Source organism: Moschus berezovskii, chromosome 13, assembly GCF_049115385.1.
Source record: "Moschus berezovskii isolate FMDL1 chromosome 13, NW_MosBer_1.0, whole genome shotgun sequence".
Taxonomy (NCBI): domain Eukaryota; kingdom Metazoa; phylum Chordata; class Mammalia; order Artiodactyla; family Moschidae; genus Moschus; species Moschus berezovskii.
In genome coordinates this window covers 85,388,845-85,408,592 of record NC_142472.1, presented here as the reverse complement: position 1 = coordinate 85,408,592, position 19,748 = coordinate 85,388,845, and the positions used below count along the sequence as shown (strand labels likewise).

Here is a 19,748-nt window from a genome sequence, read left to right as displayed (position 1 = left end):
AAAATTGTCCATTTTTGGAGATGACATGATTGTTTACACAAAGTTCGAGAACTAATTTGAACTGAGTTCAGCAAGACTGCAGGATTCAAGATAAAAATCAATGTGTTTTGCAAGAGGAAAAGTTTTAGAGCTCTGCTGTACAACCGTGGGTATGCAGTTGACAGTAGTGTACTATACGGAGAAGGCAATGGCAAGCCACTCCAGTACTCTTGCCTAGAAAATCCCATGGACGGAGGAGCCTGGTGGGCTGCAGTCCATGGGGTTGCTACGAGTCAGACATGACTGAGCGACACTTTCCCTTTTCACACATTGAAGAAGGAAATGGCAAACCACTCCAGTGTTCTTGCCTGGAGAATCCCAGGGACGGGGGAGCCTGATGGGCTGCCGTCTATGGGGTCACACAGAGTCGGACACGACTGAAGTGACTTAGCAGTAGCAGCAGAGAGTAGTTGTTCAGTCGCTCAGTCGTATCCAACTCTTTTTGACCCCATGGACTTTAGCACACCAGGCTTCCCTGTCCTTCACCATCTCCTGAAGTTTGCTCAAACTCATGTTCATTGAGTCAGTGATGCCATCAAACTATCTCATCCTCTGTCGTGCCCTTCTCCTGCCTTCAATCTTTCCCCAAATCAGGGATCTTTTCCAATGAGTTGGCTCTTTTCGTCACGTGACCAAAGTATTGGAGCCTCAGCCTCAGCATCAGTCCTTCCAATGAATATTCAGGACTGATTTCATTTATGATTGACTGCTTTGACCTCCTTGCAGTCCAAGGGACTCTCAAGAGTCTTCTCCAACACAGAAGTTCGAAAGCATCAATCTTCAGTGCTCAGCTTTATGGTTGAACTCTCAGATCCATATTGACTACTAGAAAGACCGTTGCTGTGACTATGTGGAACTTTGTAAGCAAACTAATGTATCTGCTTTTTAATATAATGTCTATGTTTGTCATAGCTTTTCTTCCATGGAGCAAATTTTTAAAAATTTCATGACTGCAGTTACCATACACAGTGATTTTGGAGCCCAAGAAAAGAAAGTCTTTCACTTTTTCTACTGTTTCCCCATATATTTGCCATGAAGTGATGGGACCAGATGCCTTGATCTTATTTTTTGAATGTTGCGTTTTAAGACAGCTTTTTCACTCTCCTCTTTCATCTTCATCCAAAAGCTCTTTAGTTCCTCTTCGCTTTCTGCCATTAGGGTGGTGTCATCTGCATATCTGACGTTATTAATATTTCTCCCAGCAATCTTGATTCCAGCCTGTGCTTCATCCAGCCCAGCTTTTTGCATGATGTATTCTGCATTTAAGTTAAATAAGCAGGGTGACGATATACAGCCTTGATGTACTCCTTTTCCAGCTTTGAACCAGTCCGTTGTTCCATGTCTGCTTTTAACTGTTGCTTCTTGACCTGCATACAGTTTTCTCAGGAGGTAGGGAAGGTAGTTAGGTATTCCTGTCTAAGAATTTCCCACAGTTTATTGTGAGCCACAAAGTCAGAGACTTTAGCATAGTTAATGAAGCAGAAGTAGATGTTTTTCTGGAATTCTCTTGCTTTTTCTGTGATCCAACGGATGTTGGCAATTTGATCACTGATTCCTCTGCCTTTCCTAAATCCAGCTTGTACACCTGAAAGTTCTTGGTTCATGTACTGTTAAAGCTTAGCTTGAAGGATTTTGAGCATTTCCTTGCTAGCATGTGAAATGAGTGCAGTTGTGAGGTAGTTTGAACATTCTCTTGTATTACCCTTGTTTGGAATTGGGATGAAAAGTGACCTTTTCCAGTCCTGTCGCATCTGCTGAGTTTTCCAAATTTGCTGGCATATTGAATGCAGCATTTTAACAGCATCATCTTTCAGGATTTGAAATAGCTCAGCTGGAATTCCATTACCATCACTAGCTTTGTTTGTAGTGAAGCTTCCCATTCCAGGGTGTTTGGCTCTAGGTAAGTGATCACACCATCATGGTTATCTGGGTTGTAAAGATTGTTTTGTACAGTTCTTCTGTGTATTCTTGCCATCTCTTCTTAATATCTTCTGCTTCTGTTAGGTCCATACCGTTTCTGTCCTTTATTGAGCCCATCTTTGCATGAAATAGTCCCTTGGTATCTCTGATTTTCTCGTCTTTCCCATTCTATTGTTTTCCTCTGTTTCTTTGCATTGATCACTGAGGAAGGCTTTCTTATTTCTCCTTGCTATTCTTTGGAACTCTGCCCTTTGTCCTTTGCTTTTTCCTTCTCTTCTTTTCACAGGTATTTGTAAGGCTTCCTGAGACAGCTATTTTGCTTTTTTGCATTTCTTTTTCTTGGGGATGGTCTTGATCACCGCATCCTGTACATGTCACGAACCTTCATCTATAGTTCATCAGGCACTCTGTCTGTCGGATCTAATCCCTTGAATCTGTCACTTCCACTATATAATTGTAAGTGATTTGATTTAGGTCATTCCTGAATGGTCTCGTGCTTTTCCTTACTTTCTTCAATTTAAGTCTGAATTTTGCAATAGGGAGTTCATGATCTGAGCCAAAGTCAGCTCCCTGTCTTGTATTTGCTGACTGTATAGAACTTCCTCAGAGGGTATATTTTTATTATCTGTTTTTTTCACCTGAACAAAGTTATACATTGTATTTCTATATGCTAGCAATTATTTTTGGAAAACAACACTTTTTCACTCCTCAAAAAAAAAGCTGTATTGTAAATTTAATGAATTATGTATAGGATTTATATGCTGAAAACTACAAAATTCAGTCAGTTCAGTTCAGTTCAGTTCAGTCGCTCAGTCGTGTCCGACTCTCCGCGACCCCATGAATCACAGCACGCCAGGCCTCCCTGTCCATCACCAACTCCTGGAGTTCACCCAAACTCATGTCCACAGAGTCGGTGATGCCATCCAGCCATCTCATTCTCGGTCTTCCCCTTCTCCTCCCGCCCCCAACCTTTCCCAGCATCAGAGTCTTTTCCAGTGAGTCAACTTGTCGCATGAGGTGGCCAAAGTATTTTCAGCTTTAGCATCAGTCCTTCCAATGAACACCCAGGATTGATCTCCTTTAGAATGGACTGGTTGGATCTCCTTGCAGTCCAAGGGACTCTCAAGAGTCTTCTCCAACACCACAGTTCAAAAGCATCAATTCTTCGGTGATCAGCTTTCTTCACAGTCCAACTCTCACATCCATACATGACCACGGGAAAAACCATAGCCTTGACTAGACGGACCTTTGTTGGCAAAGTAATGTCTCTGCTTTTTAATATACTATCAAGGTTGGTCATAACTTTCCTTCCAAGGAATAAGCGTCTTTTAATTTCATGGCTGCAATCAGCATCTGCAGTGATTTTGGAGCCCAAAAAAATAAAGTCTGACGCTGTTTCCACTGTTTTTCCATCTATTTCCTATGAAGTGTTGGGACCAGATGCCATGATCTTCGTTTTCTGAATGTTGAGCTTCAAGCCAACCTTTTCACTCTCCTCTTTCACTTTCATCAAGAGGCTTTTGAGTTCCTCTTCACTTTCTGCCATAAGGGTAGTGTCATCTGCATATCTGAGGTTATTGATATTTCTTCCAGCAATCTTGATTCCAGCTTGTGCTTTTTCCAGGCCAGCGTTCCTCATGATGTACTCTGCATATAAGTTAAATAAGCAAGGTGACAATATACAGCCTTGACGTACTTCTTTTCCTATTTGGAACCAGTCTGTTGTTCCATGTACAGTTCTGACTGTTGCTTCCTGATCTGTATAACAGGTTTCTCAAGAGGCAGGTCAGGTGGTCTGGTATTCCCATCTCTTTCAGAATTTTCCACAGTTTATTGTGATCCACACAGTCAAAGGCTTTGGCATAGTCAATGAAGCAGAAATAAATATTTTTCTGGAACTCTCTTGCTTTCTCCATGATCCAGAGGATGTTGGCAATTTGATCTCTGGTGCCTCTGCCTTTTCTATAACCTGCTTGTTATGATGAAGGAAATCAAAGGTCTAAATAATTGAAGAGATATCCTGTGTTCAAGAATGAGGAGACCCAGCCCTGTTTGCTTGATTATTTGGGTTATTAGCAGAATTCAGTTCCCACAGTCCTGGGACTGGCATCCATGTTTCCTTGTAGCTGTCAGTTTAGACTTGACTCAGCCTTTTAGATTCCACTGGCATTCCTTGGCTCATAGCCCCTTCCTCCATCTTTACAGCCTCTGAAGGCAGGTTGAGTCCATTTTAAGCTGTGAGTCTCTTCTTCCATATCATCTCTCTAACCCAGCTGGGGAAGGGTCTCAGCTTTAATGAATTATGTAGTTATATTTGGCTCTTCTGGATAATCTAGTTTTGCTATTTTAAAGTCATATGATAGTAATCATAACTGTAATTAATCTCCCATTTCCTGTGTAAGGCAATGCCTTCGTAGCTTCTGGTGTTAGGACGTGACCGTCTTAGTGGGACGGGAATGGGGTTATGCTGCCTGCCACATACGCACCCTGTGGAGGCTGCCTCGCCTGTAGCGGCCTGTCAGTGCCCGTGGCATTGTTCGGTCCTTCTTTCATGTGCGCGGTCAGCACCAAAATCTGGTGATGTGCAAGTCTCTTACATAAAGTAGTGTTTGCATGTCATCTATGTGCGTTCTCCTGTATACCTTAAATCATCTTTAGATTACTTATAATACACAATACAATGTAAATTAGGCTAGGCAGATTGGTGTTACTATAACAGAAAGGCTATGTAAATAGTTGCTGGTATGTGGCAAGTTCATTCTTTGCCTTTTGGTACTTTTTGGGATTTTTGTTTTTTCAAATGTTCTCGTTCTGCAGTTTGTTGAACTGGTGGACATGGAGTGTTGACAGTTCACGCGTTTTACACAAGTCCCTCTTGCGTGTTTCTTCCAGGGTCCTGGTCCAGCCACTTGTGCGCGGCACAGGCCTTGCCGTTCGTACTGAATGGTTTTGCATGTGTGCCCTCTGGCTCCGTGACTGCTGTTTCTTTCTGTCACTGATTCTTTTAAGACTCAAGGCAGACGTCAGCCTCTGGCCCCTGGAGAGGCTGTCGCTGCTGCACCTTTGGTTCCTGTGGTGCCAGGATTGTAGTGCTGCTTACGTTATGGGAATAATTTTGCTTGACATTTGTTTTAATCAGTAGTCTGTGAATTTTCTCAAGGGCAGAGAACATGTTTTTTTCAGCTTTGTATTTCTCATTCATCCGGTCTCATCACTTCATGTCAAATAGAGGAGGAAACAGTGGAAAGAGTGGCTGACTTTACTTTTTTGGGCTCCAATATCAATGCAGATGGTTATCACATCCATGAAAATAAAAGACGCTTACTCTTTTGAAGGAAATTTATGACCACCTAGACAGCATATTAAAAAGCAGAGACATTACTTTGTCAACAAAGGTTCATCTAGTCAATGCTGTGGTTTTTATAGTGGTCATGTATAGATGTGAGAGTTGGACTGTGAAGAAAGCTGATCGCTGAAGAATTGATGCTTTTGAACTGTGGTGCTGGAGAAGACTCTTGAGAGTCCCTTGGGCTGCAAGGAGATCCAAACAGTTCATCCTAAATGAAATCAGTCCTGAATATTCATTGGAAGGACTGATGTTGAAGCTGAAACTCCAATACTTTGGCCACCTGATGCGAAGAGCTGACTCATTTGAAAAGACCATGATGTTGGGAAAGATTGAATGCAGGAGGAGAAGGGGATGACAGAGGATGAGATGGTTGGATGGCATCATTGACTCAATGGACATGGGTTTGGGTGGACTCCGGGAGTTGGTGATGGATAGGGAGGCCTGGTGTGCTGCAGTCCACGGGGTTGCAAAGAGTCGGTCATGACTGAGCGACTGAACTGAGCTGAGTGCAATATCACACACACAGTGAGCCCCTGCTAACGGCTGGCAGACTTGATTAATGAGCAGGTATTTTAGTGGTGGTGAAACACCAACCTTCGAGCAGCAGTCAAGCCCTAAATTGTGATGTAGGACAGGGACTCAGGCTCATCATCCTTGGTTCAGGATGGACAGGAACTAGCTCTGGAATCAGAATGCATGTTTCTGGCATGAAGGCTGAGACAGGCTTGGTGATGCTGCATGGAACGTGTCATCACTTAGTGCCTTTTTCTACATGTATATAGTTGAGGGCAGGAGCCTGGGCATTGTCAGACCTCGATGCTGTTTCAGACGACCTTAGCTTCTCTTAATGTGTCCTGTTACTTATACAGTTGACCCTTGAACAGAATGGATTTGAACCACACGGGTCTGCTTACAAGTGTTTTTTCGGTTGTGAATGCTATTACACTGCACAATCTGAGGTTGCTTGAATCTGCAGATACGGAGGAGCCCCAGATACGGATATGGAGTGCTGACTGCAGTCATACACTGATTTTCGACTAAGTGAGGGGTCAGTGACCTTAAGCTGTGTTGTTCAAGAGTCAACTCTGTATACAAATGTGAGGTTCTTCAGCTTCATTCTAAAACCATTTGAGTGCTTAGTCTGTGTCAGGTGATTTAAACACAAATAAGAAATGGTCCCTGTCTGGTGGGTTTATTCCACTTCTGACAATCCGTGATGCGTTTGTCTTTCTCTTCTTTAGAGCACACTTGGGAAGAGATGTAATACCTTTTGTCTGTAGGAAACATAGTAGATAATGCTTTGTTCCTTTGGCCAGGAAGTAAATTTGAGACCCGATTACCATTTTTGCTTTATGAGGTGACTGTATTTGTTTCATAAAGCCAAAAATACACCACAGACCACTTTGCACTTTTGATGTCATTCTCTGTCTGGAAGCAGTAACAGTTTCAAAGCCTAAGCTTGTTTGAACATTTACGGGTGGTTTGAACATTTAATCCAAGACCAGCTGCCCCTCTCCCTCCTCTTTTTTTTTCTTCTTCTCTTAGTATATCACCTCTTTTTTTTCTTCTGCATCGAGACCCTTCTAGGAAGTGCTAAATGGTAATACACTTAGAAGTTTTTCTTGAAGCAATTAAAAGAGAAATGTTTGGTATTTCCTGTCATATAATTTTAAGAGGTAGCTTTCATGTTAAATTAGTACTCAGGATGTTACTTTTTGCTGTTTTAAAGCATTTTTTTCCCATGACAAATGTCGCACTAATCTCTGTCATTTCTATTCATGAATAAAAACACTTGCACAGTGCTTCTTCATCCATGAGTGCAACTTTTAGTTAAACCACATGGTGCCCCGTGACACTGTGCTGACAGGTGCAGCATGAATAGCACAGATTTTGTTTCCTGAAGATTGATCATTTATAGATCAGTTGATAATTTTTTTTCCAGGTTGCTTCTTACATTGATGATGAGAAATTTTTCACTTCTGTAGAATCTATAGATTTTAATAAACCTCTGTCAGGACTTCAGACCTACCTACTCAATATCACTTTTTTATCTTGAACATCTTTTCTAGCAAAGATAGGAAGTGATATTTGCCCCATTCTTAAAAATAACATTGCTGAAAATTGTAGGGGTGAGGGCAAAGCTTTTGGGACAATGAGTTTGTGAATGATAACTTCTTATTACAACAATATGTTGGTCTTGCAAATTTTTAAGAAAAACAGTAAACCTTTTTATGCACATTTATTTTGTTTTAAACCATTACATATTCAGTAATTGCATTCACCAGCTTTAATTTTATGTTTAAATATTAGTGCTTCTTTTGTTATCAAGCATCTTAGCTTCCTCTCCCTGCATCCTGTCTGACTTGCCTTGTTTTTGATATGTTTTACAAAATGTAAAGTGTAGTCTGGCTTTCAGAAGGCTGTTGCCAGCCTCTCTGATTTTATTGTTGTTGATAAATTAATTCCCACCATGAGTTAAAAAGGCTTATCGTGTAAAGTAACAGGGTATAGTGCTTCTTGACCTTCAACTTTTATAGAGAATTAGTTCATGTGTAATACTTTGGCCACCCAATGTGAGGAACCGACTCATTTGTAAAGACCCTGATGCTAGGAAAGCCTGAAGGTAGGCGGAGAAGGGGACGACAGAGGGTGAGATGGGTTGGATGGCATCACCGATGCAATGGGCATGAGTTTGAGCAAGCTCTGGGAGTTGGTGATGGACAGGGAAGCCTGGCGTGCTGCAGTCCATGGGGTCGCAAAGAGCTGGACACGACTGAGTGATTGAACTGAACTGAATATGCCTGAGTGGGTGTAATTTTTACTTTAATGACTCATATTCTACTTTGTAGAAGACAGTTATTTAGTTTGTCCAGAAATAGTTGATTTGAGAACTTCTGTGGATCCCGGTATTCTGTAATTATATAGTTGTTATATTAGTAATGATGCATTTTTGAAATAGCTCTGTTCTATTAATATTATTTATTAGTCAGACTTGATTTACCTGGATTGCTATGCTTCCTAAATTTTATAGTGGGCTCCAACATGAACATACTATGTGCATGCGTGTGTGTGTGCTAAGTTGCTTCAGTTGTGTCCAACTCTGTGTAACCCCATGGACTGTAGCCCGCCAGGCTTCTCTGTCCATGGGATTCTCTAGGCAAGCATACTGGAGTGGGTTGCCATACCTTCCTCCATGGGTTCTTCCCGACTCAGGGACCAAACCCATGTCTCTTACATCTCCTGCATTGGCAGCTGGGTTCTTTATCACTGGCACCACCTGGGAATTATGTGCAATAGTATCTTCTTTTTCCATTAGTATAATTTTAAAATACTTATATATTTTGTTATAAGGCAGTTATAGGAGTAATAAGTTTATTTTCCATAATGATTGAAAGTGATAGCAGTACGAATGATCCTAAACCATTTATATTAGCTTTAGAATATTTTTTATGGGTATACTTTTGAAAACAGAAATTGTTGAAAATTCACCAAGTTTTACTGTGAAGTACTAAGACAGGAGGGCCTGATAAGCAGAGTTTGTCCACATATCTTAGTGCCAGCTCTCAAAAAACTCTCAAATTACTTCTTGTGTGTTTGATTTCAAGCTTCCTTGCTGCAAGTGAAATTAGAATAAGTACTGAATAGAATGTCATCAAGGAGTTAAGTGGGATGTTATAGGTGTTTTCATGAAATGTGAAAGTAGATTTGAAGACTACAAGTAATTTGTTAAGTGCATTCTTGAATTATTCTTATAGATAAGAGATGAGTAAAATAGTTTGAGAAGAGTCTATCAATCTAAATGGCAGATTCTTTTTTGGGTGGTGGTTAAAATCAAGCTGGTTTTAGAAACGGCAGAGGAACCGGAGATCAAATTGCCAACATCTGCTGGATCATCAAAAAAGCAAGAGAGTTCCAGACAAACATCTATTTCTGCATTGTTGACCACGCCAAAGCCTTTGACTGTGTGGATCACAACAAACTGTGGAAAATTCTGAAAGAGATGGGAATACCAGACCACCTGACCTGCCTCCTGAGAAATCTGTATACAGGTCAGGAAGCAGCAGTTAGAACTGGACATGGAACAACAGACTGGTTCCAAATAGGAAAAGGAGTATGTCAAGGCTGTATATTGTCACCCTGCTTATTTAACTTATATGCAGAGTACATCATGAGGAACACTGGGCTGGAAGAAGCACAAGCTGGAATCAGGATTGCCGGGGGAAATATCAATAACCTCAGATATGCAGATGACACCACCCTTATGGCAGAAAGTGAAGAGGAACTAAAAAGCCTCTTGATGAAAGTGAAAGAGGAGAGTGAAAAGGTTGGCTTGAAGCTCAACATTCAGAAAACTAAGATGATGGCATCTGGCCCCATCACTTCATGGGAAATAGATGGGGAAACAGTGGAAACAGTGGCAGACTATTTTTTTTGGGCTCCGAAATCACTGCAGATGGTGAGTGCAGCCATGAAATAAAAAGACGTTTACTCCTTGGAAGAAAAGTTATGACCAACCTAGACAGTGTATTAAAAAGCAGAGATATTACTTTGCTGTCTAGTCAAGGCTATGGTTTTTCCAGTAGTCATGTATAGATATGAGAGTTGGACTATAACGAAAATTGAGCGCCGAAGAATTGATGCTTTTGAACTGTGGTGTTGGAGCAGACTCTTGAGAGTCCTTTGGACTGCAAGGGAATCCAACCAGTCCATCCTAAAGGAAGTCAGTCCTGAATATTCATTGGAAGGACTGATGCTGAAGCTGAAGTTCCAATACTTTGGTCACCTGATGTGAAGAGCTGACTCATTTGAAATGACCCTGATGCTGGGAAAGATTGAGGGCAGGAGGAGAAGGGGATGACAGAGGATGAGATGGTTGAATGGCATCACCGACTCAATGGACATGAGTTGGGGTAAATTCCGGGAGATGTTGATGGACAGGGAAGCCTGGCATGCTGCAATGCATGGAGTCCCAAAGAGTCAGACTTGACTGAGTGATTGAAATGAACTGAACTGAACTAATATCAGATACTGAATATTTGTAGGTGATTAAGTTATGTTCACCTTAATGGTTGTATATACAAATGAATAAAATAGAATTTTTAAAGTAATATTTTTATTTTTCATGCAAATATGTTACATTTGGTGTTAATTCTTACTTTTTAAAGAATGTACTATTGTGTGTTAAGTAAGAAAATGGCATTATATCTTGGTATGTGACTTAATTTTTTTTATTGTTAATAACATCCTGCTTCTGATTATGGTTATTAACATTTTATTTTTCGAAGACTACTCCCCCACACATACATAAAATCATACATACAAACATATATGCAAGCACGTATATTCAAAGAAATACACATATATTTCATATTATATCTTTTTCTTTCCCCCACATTTTACAAGATAAGTGTTACCATTATTTTATTTATTGTGCTAGGTTTTCCAGATCACCACTGATTCTCCTAGGGTAGTTTTACTATTATAGGTGTGAGCTGTTGTCTGTTGGCAGAGTTATCCTAATTACATACATGTTGTTCTTGAGTTGCTAAGTGAAGGTGAAAATGAAGTCGATCAATCGTGTCCGACTGTTTGCAATCCCATGGACCGTAGGCTTCTCTGTCTAAGGGATTTTCTAGACAAGAATATTGGAGTAGGTGGCCATTTCCTTCTCCAGGGAATCCTCCTGACCCAGGGATCGAACCCACGTCTCCTGCACTGCCAAGTGGATTCTTTACAATTGAGCCACCAGTGGAAATTCCAGTTACATCCATACTCTGAATATATTAATAGGTTTATAGAATGGAGGTGGTTGTGTCAGGATGGAAATACTCATTTAAAAATAATGATGAAGCTTTTTTAAAAAATACAGTTGAAGTTTGAAATTTTAAGAAATTGTTACAGGATATATTTTAGTGATTCGGGAAATGCTTTTTACAGTATTTTGACTAGTTTTTTCAGTAATCTTTTTCTTTATGCAGACCAGAGTCCTCTCTCTTCAAATGTTGCTACCTCGCCCAGTGTTTCGGAACAGTCCAGACGGGGGCTTGCCCAGTGATGAGCTGGTGAATGTTTAACCGCTAGCTCTCTGGGTGAGGCGGTGCTCTGACCAGCAGCGTTAGGTGCTTCTGTCGTGTCAGTACTTCCAACATGGCAGGTTTTAACTGCTCATGTGATGTCAGTGGACACGGGGTATGGACGAGCTGGGCACGCTAAGCTCTCACAAAGCCGAGTGCAAGCTGGGGTCCGCATCCCATTGGCTGTCCCATCATTGCGCTTCTTTCACAACTAAGATTGTGAATCATGAATACCTTTATATACAATGATATTCTTTTTTTGTATTTATGACTAGATTATGAGAAGTGCAGAATATTTGCGAGTATATATCATTATGATATTCTAAACTTGAATACTGACTAATTATATGACTGTCGGTTTTTCTGTTTTTCAGTTGGGTGGAAAGCTTTGGACATGAGGGGCTTGGATTATTACTGGACATCTTGGAAAAGCTGATTAGTGGCAAAATGTAAGTATTGCTAATCATTATTTCTAGTTAAGCTACATTTGCATGTCCAATAATGATTCCAACACTATCTTTCATGCAGACAAGAAACAATTGTGAAGAAGAATCAGCACAAAGTCATACAGTGTCTGAAGGCCTTGATGAATACCCAGGTATGCACATAGGTAGCTGTATTGTTCTTTATTAGTTCTTACAGAAATTCTTATGAAGTAGAGTTATGTAATACAGAATTTGCACCAAAGCGATGTATTGCTTTGGTAAACTGTTCAGTATATAATGGACAAATATTGAATTGTTTTGTTTTTGGTTTTGTATCAAATGAACTGTGTATCAACAGGGGATACTTGGGGATGAATAGACCCTCTTCTGCTGCTTCATCCTTGTGCACAGATTCATTCTCTTTTCCTCCTATCCTTCCCCCTATCTCAGCACCCCGCTGTCTGTCTGCGTTTCGGTTCCCCTTTCTTCCTCCCTTCCTTCTTTTTTAATTTTCAAAAGTACAGCGTGAATCAGCTTGGAAATCATACATGATTATTAAATATGATCTGCAGTAATAGTTATTGCCGAAGAATTAAGTTGGAAAAACTTAGTTTTGATAGTTTATGAATTTAAATCTTTACTGAAATAAATGTGAACAGATATGAACTGATCCCAGAAGAGGAGCAGTGATACTTAGTGCACGTGCAGCTAATGTTTGAACGCATGTTTGAACTTCACTGATCCACGCACATGAGGATTTTAAAAAATAAATACAGATTTGTACTGTAAAAGTATTTTCTCTTCCTTATGATTTTTTCAATAACGTTTTCTTTTCTCTACCTTATTTTAAAAATATAGTATATAATGCATTTGACATATAAAATATGTTAATTGACTGTTTATGTTATTGGTAAGGAGTCAAGAGTAGGCTAAGTAAGTTTTTGGGGAATCAAATATTCTCAGGTTTTTGACTGCCTGAGGAGTTGGTGCTGCTAGTCCCTGTGATGTGCAAGGGTCAGCTGTAATATTGAAACCAAATATAATATGGCGGATCTGCAGTTTGAATATTTATGGAGCATACATTAGAAGAGAGAACTGGTTTTGCCCTGTACTGAAGTTCGGTTTCTCTAACAGTGTTTCTTTTCTTTCATACTGTTAATTGCGGAAGTTAGCTCTGTTCCAGGCTGTGTCTCTAGCTCTAACATATAAATGCATCTACCTCCTGATCGTGCGCAAAAATGACAGGTGTTTTCGTTCATTAGACAGTGGGTGAGGAAATTTCACCTATGGTAGATGATGATGTGTATTTTATAGCAAAACTGTGTACTTCTGGTAATGTTTAAAAGTTCATGTTAAAAGTAAATCCTTAGAGAACGTCATACTTAAGTACTTGTTAAATTATTAACATTTACTTTTTTATTGATTAAATGCAGCAAATAGTTATATTTTCTAATTATTTTTCTTACTGGACTATGTTTCATCATTTTCTGAAGCCTAAATTTCTGTCTTTAGTCAATGAAATATTTTTAACCTCCCTGCTTTCTCTAATCAGATATAATTTCAGGGAAAATTTCTGTTATAGAAATCACAACCCCTTTCTATACTGAACTGATTGTTCTGTGAGAGTTTGAGTTTAGATACATTATGTAGCTTTTGTAGAATATGTGTTAAGAGTGAGTGAATAAAGGAATCAAACTATTAATAAGGAATTTCCTGACTGAACCTGTAATACTTGCTGTGGTGGTGGTGGGGGTGGGGGTTGGGACCTCCTAAAGTAGGACTCTGAATTGGAAATTTCAGTGGTGAATGCTGAGTAGATAAAACTCAGAAATGTTTTTTAAAAACCAAAGGGGTATTTGAATCATAATTTGAATTTGAGAAGAATGTCATGGTTAAAGTGAGGGGTTATATAGGAGATAATATTCTTACTTAGCTTGAGATCGAATTGGAAAGAGAGTAATCTATGTGTTTATATTCTAATTAGTATAATGTAATTTAATTGTTATAGTAGTGGATCATTTTGTTTCTAGTTTATGTATATGGAGTTTATGTATACATACTTTATACATTAAATATATTATCATGTGCATTGATCACTACCACTTATGCTGATACAAATAAAAAGTTACTAAAAAACTTTACTGATACTTGGAATTAGTATTATAATGTCTGAATTGTAAAGTTAATTGTATGTGAGATTTTTTGGTTAATTTTTTTTTCCCGTACCTATTGTGAAATCTGTATAAATTTAATTGAATGATGAAAAATATAGTCTTTAAGAGAAAAAACAAGTATGATATCTTATTTGGTGCTAGTAATTAATTATATAATTGTTATTATGAGCAAATCTAATAGATTTTCATGCAATTGAATACTAAATTGAAGTTTATAGTAGTTTTTAACTAGAAGAAAATTTTGATTATTTATGAGAAAATAAAAGCCAGGATAGCTTTTGGTGTGTTTCTTAAGGCACTCAGCTAGCTCGCCTTGTTCCTGAAGCCAGTCTCTTCCTCTTTGCTGCTGGGATTAACTCATTGTGGATAGTTGTTCAGCACCAGCGTTCATGTGTTAGGCGTTCTACACAGGATTTAGGGGATTCACCTTCTCCCATTGACCCCAACTTCAGTGGCCCAAAATTCTATCTCTTAAGTAATAATAGGCCTCAAGTAGAATGCAAATGGAACCTGGCACTGGTTCTCAGTTTAGAACGCGTGTGTTTTCCTATAATCTGAAGTGGATCCTTGACATTCAGTGAAGAGGCATTCTCAGACCTTCCACAGTTTGCCATCATCTCTCTAACCTTATAGTAGCCTTTATTTAATGCACTTTAAATGCCAGTGCTGGTAAGTTGACTGTTTCTCTCACAGTTCATGGGTTTTGTTTTATGTTTATTTTTTTTTTAAATAATGGAATGAGAATAATTTTATAGAAGTAGGCAGCAGTTCAGTCTTTAGCTCTAGATAGTCAGTTGTGGTAATCTGGCCTCATTCCAGTCTCAAAACAAGCACTGCCCAATATTCTATTAACAAAGTCTAGAGACTATTGCCTGTGAAGAAGCTTTGAGTTCCAGGACACTGGTCGGAACCAGGAGATCAGGGAATGCTCCCATTCTGATGCAGGAAGGGCAGGTGCTGGCCCAGACCAGCCCAGTGTGTGGGCAGGGCAGGGAAGTGCTAGCCTTAGGTTATTAGGACAGAGCCAGCCTTTTGGTACTTGGTAATCAGCGGCTGATTGAGTTTTTGAATTGGGTCTCAGGGGTAATTTACAAACCTCTGACAAGTCCCTGGAATGATCGCCAAGGCATGTTGCAGTCTCTGGCCTCATGCCTGCTTTTCTTTGCTTCCAGGTATGAGACAGTCTAGGATATCACAAAAGTGAGCATTTCTTGCCTGCTGCTTTGTGAACATTTCCCTGTGGCCAACAGGATGGAGGAGTCACTTCAGAAATCATACCCTCAGCCCCTTGGCCCTTCTGTTTGTACTTCCTTCTTTGTACCTGTGTTCCTTAGATAGTGGTTTGGAGCGAGTGCAGTATTTCACCACAGTGTGAAGCTTCTTTAAATAAATGCCATCTACAAGATGCTATGCTAAGTCACTTCAGTCGTGTCCGACTCTGTGTGACCCCATAGACGGAAGCCCACCAGGCTCCCCCTTCCCTGGGATTCTCCAGGCAAGAACACTGGAGTGGGTTGCCATTTCCTTCTCCAATGTGTGAAAGTGAAAAGTGAAAGTGAAGTCGCTCAGTCGTGTCCGACCCATAGCGACCCCATGGACTGCAGCCTACCAGGCTCCTCCATCCATGGGATTTTCTAGGCAAGAGTACTGGAGTGGCAGGAAACATAAATAAGATTTCATAGCACTCAAAACATTTGGATCTAAGCTTGTTGTAGATTTAACTTTGATACTGATATCTAATGCTAATTTTGAGTTTCATTGGGATTAAGGTCCTTTTTAGAGCTTCGTATTAATAGTAATTCTAGTCAACTAATTTCTCACTCTTTAAAAGGATCCTCTGGGATGTATGGTGAATAAGTAGTACTGTTGTATATCCTCTGTTATTTGATACTTATCTCCCATAGATTATAAGTGGGCCCTAAGAGAGGTATACATCTTTAAATCAAAATCCTGAGTCATTAACATAACTCCTTATCTTCCAGTAGGATGTGACATCCTAGCAGTGGCAAGCAAACCTTGTTTACATTCAGAACCATCCCATTTATATTAATATCATGTGTTATCCTTCTGATGACAAAATATCACTGGTCAGAGTACATATATTCCTGTAGTAGTTGCTACATGGTGTCAGCCCAGGTCGCCCTTCAGCTTCTGCCCATCTATGAACCAGGCGTTACTGTCTAGGCCTGCACTGTGGAGTGCGGTTACCACCTGTGGCTCCTGAGCCCTTGAGATGTGGCCACTCTCAACTGAGATGTGCTCTGAGTGTGGAATACACATTGGATTTTGAATACTTAGGAAGAAAAGAAAAAGTGAAAATATCTCATCAGTAAATGTTTTGTAGTGATTACATGTTGAAATGATGACTTTTTGGATATATTGAAACACTTCTATTAAAATGAGTTTTACTTTTTGCTTGGCATTTTACGTAGTGCCTGGGGTTCACACTGTATTTCTCTGGGACAGGGCTCTATGGTCCTGTACCTCCTACCAGCCTTCCTTCCCCCAGGAGAGTTCCTTCTGTGCATTTGTGTGTGCCTGTTGGGGAATCTAAGTATTCCTCACTGCTTCTCCCTTTCTCCAGTTGGCCAGCTGCCTGTCTAATAATTGTCAGTTTTATTGCTGAAAATTACCTGTGAGCGGCCATCTGTATTTGATTGACTTTATTAGTTTCTAATGTAAAGGGATAGTTGTATGAATTTTTTTAGAATGTTATGCATTCTTTATGTTTTCTCACTTTACTACATGTACAAGTATAGTTTCTTCTCAACTTTTAGTAACTGCATTTTCTTCAGGGCAGTATTTCTTTTTAACTAACCACTAAAATTTAACCCCTTTTTTCCAAAATGTTGTAGTATGGCTTGGAAAGAATTATGAGTGAAGAGAGGAGTCTTTCTTTGCTAGCCAGAGCCATCGATCCTGAGCAGCCTGGCATGATGATGGATGTGGTTAAGCTCCTTTCTGCAGTGTGCATTGTAGGGGAGGAAAGCATGTAAGTCTCCTTAACTTGTTTCTCTCATTACATAGTAATTTGATACAGTTTGAGTCAATAATGTTTTCATTATTGTATTTTAGTCTGGAATTTATTTTAAATAAATGAAGTATACTTAAGCAGCTTATTTAGATTCATATTGGCTGAACAGAAATGAAGAAGTTTTTTCTCTTAATTGATACAGTAGTTATGGGCTGACATGTTTCTATGAAAAATGGATTTCTTTATTATTTTTTAAACTGTTTTGAACTCAGACCTCCAATAAACAGTCTAAATGAAGACTTTGAAAAATATACAAATTGGTTCTGTTTCTTAGGATTTTTTTCAGATAGAAGTATAAGTGAATAATTGATAATGTAATGGTTGAGGGTAGAATGTCTTGACCATAAAGTGTATTGTAAAGTTTGAACTTTAAAGACATTATCTACAATTTCTAAAGCTGTAACTAAAAAGCCGTTACGTGTATTGAAAGATAAAGATAAGTCTTTTGTCTTTTTAAGGAAGATTAATGTTCTTATTACAAGAGAGCATTTAAAAATTACTTAAAATACCTTTTATATATGGTAAAGATATTAAAACTGAACAACCAGCAGAGCAAACAGAAACGGCCTTCTGACCTCTACGTGTGGGCAGAGCTCTGTGAGTGAAACTACCAGCACAACACTGGAAGCTTGCCCACGGGGGTCCTGTGGGTCTGATGACTGGAGCCCTGCTCAGCTGGGCTTCGCTGGAGAGGCAGCAGGCACCACTCGGCCGGGCCCCCTCCCTGGCTGAGGCCGAGTCTGCTGCAGTCCCAGCTGCAAAGCACGCATGCAGCTTCAGCACTTCCCCGTTTAAGAAGGCCGCCCAAGGGAGAATTTAATGTAGAAGGATGGTGTGCCGCCTCTGTGCCCCCTCGCCCCCGTGTCTTCTTCCTTCCCCTCCTCCCCTGCGTCCTTTCTCTTCCCCCTTTCCAACCCCTTCCTCCTTCCCTTCTTGTCCTTCTCTTTCTTTATCCTCTTTCTCCTTTTCCTCCTTCTCTTCTGCTCTTTTTTCTTCACGTCCATATTACTTTTATTATTTCTTGACTTCAGATAGATTATTTAAATAATGTAAAGAACTGTTAGGACTAAAGTGATAATGCCCACAAACAGATTTTACAGTACACTGGGTACTGTTAGCATAAGTATTCTTTAAAGAAATAGCAAGTATGTTTCTTACATAACCATCATTCTTTATATTTGACTATAATTACTTACTACTGTATGTGTTTGGCCGCCAGAACTTCATTTACTTACGCTCAAGGCAGAGCAGGGTTGTCGTGGTTAAAAGCAGTCTGGACCAACATCCTTGCTCTAGCACTCTACAATTTAGTAGATGTGAGACCTTAGACAAATTGCTTAACCCTTTTCTGCTTCAGTATCCTAACGTACAGTGTAGAATAGCAATAGTACCTACTTTGTAGAATGATGTACATTAAAACTAGCTAATATTAATATTTATAACACAGTTTACATAGCACCTGATGTGTAATAAGCACTGTATAAATGTTTGATAAATATGATCATAGGGTTACTATGAGGAATAAATGAATATGTAACATAGTTTGTGCTTGATATGTGCTATGTAATCAGTAAGCCACTTTTAAAATGTTATCGCTTGCCTAGAAGTAGTGACTCTGGAGCATAGTAGGTTAAGCTACTAATTTTGAGTTACGTGGGTTATTTGCTGTTTGCAGTTTAATTTGTAATTTTACAATAGCCTTGAAGAAGTCTTAGAAGCTTTAACATCAACTGGAGAAGAAAGAAGAATTGACAGATTTTCTTCTATTGTGGAAGGTCTTCGGCACAATTCAGTTCAACTGCAAGTAAGTTTCGTGTTTATCATTCATACGTTTTGTGAATGTTTACTGACTGACTTATATTTAATAATAACGTGAGACTGAATATGCCATTTAATATTTTATGCCATTTTTAGTACGTATAGGTTTCTAACTATACTATATCATAATTTATCTTACAGATACAACTTTGTATACACCTGTATTTCCTTAGGTTCCTCGAAAGTTGACTTACTAGGTTTCTCTGTGAAATATATAATTATAATCCATGAATTGGTTGTCTCAGTAGTTGATTATTATAATTTTTTAAAAACTTTCAACGATTAAGTGAATTGTGCCTTTTCATTGTGTTAGTTTTATATCTGAAAAGTTGAGAGTTTTCATGAGTAAAGAGACCGAGGTACATGTAGAGATTTTCAAATATTTTATTTAAGTGCTCCCAAAACATCATGTTAGAGTGAAACATTATAGTACCAAGTTACCTATCTAATATTCATTTAATTTCTCTCTTTCTTGACACAATAGTTTTATTGCTATAATTTTTGTTGTAGCCATTGCTAATCAAACCTGAGTGTCTTTAAGGAATTATTATAGCCTGATTTCTATCTTCCAATTTTTAAAAATCTAATTGCTGTGGTTGGGACCCGGCTATAGAGAAGTTTTAAAGATCCTCAGATGATTCTAATGTATAATAAAATTTGGAAACTGAGGTTGCTAATAGATGTGAAGTAAATCTCCGGTACTCTTGCTGGAAAATCCCATGGATAGAGGAGCCTGGTAGGCTGCAGTCCATGGGGTCGCGAAGAGTCAGACATGACTGAGCGCCTTCACTTTCACTTTTCACTTCCATGCACTGGAGAAGGAAATGGCAACCCACTCCAGTGTTCTTGCCTGGAGAATCCCAGGGACGGTGGAGCCTGGTGGGCTGCTGTCTGTGGGGTCGCACAGAGTCGGAC

The 19,748-nt window shown here is 39.4% G+C and overlaps 1 protein-coding gene across 2 annotated transcripts in view; it reads left to right on the top strand.

Annotated features, from left to right (window-relative positions):
• Nucleotides 1-19,748, top strand: part of DIAPH3 (diaphanous related formin 3) — a 582,052-nt gene that overhangs the window by 155,504 nt on the left and 406,800 nt on the right. For both annotated transcript variants that reach the window (XM_088842795.1, XM_088842794.1), the window contains 4 exons: nt 11,757-11,831; nt 11,911-11,980; nt 16,837-16,973; nt 18,714-18,819. In XM_088842795.1, coding sequence (XP_088698921.1) covers nt 11,757-11,831; nt 11,911-11,980; nt 16,837-16,973; nt 18,714-18,819 — 388 coding nt within the window. The remainder of the gene's footprint in view (nt 1-11,756; nt 11,832-11,910; nt 11,981-16,836; nt 16,974-18,713; nt 18,820-19,748) is intronic.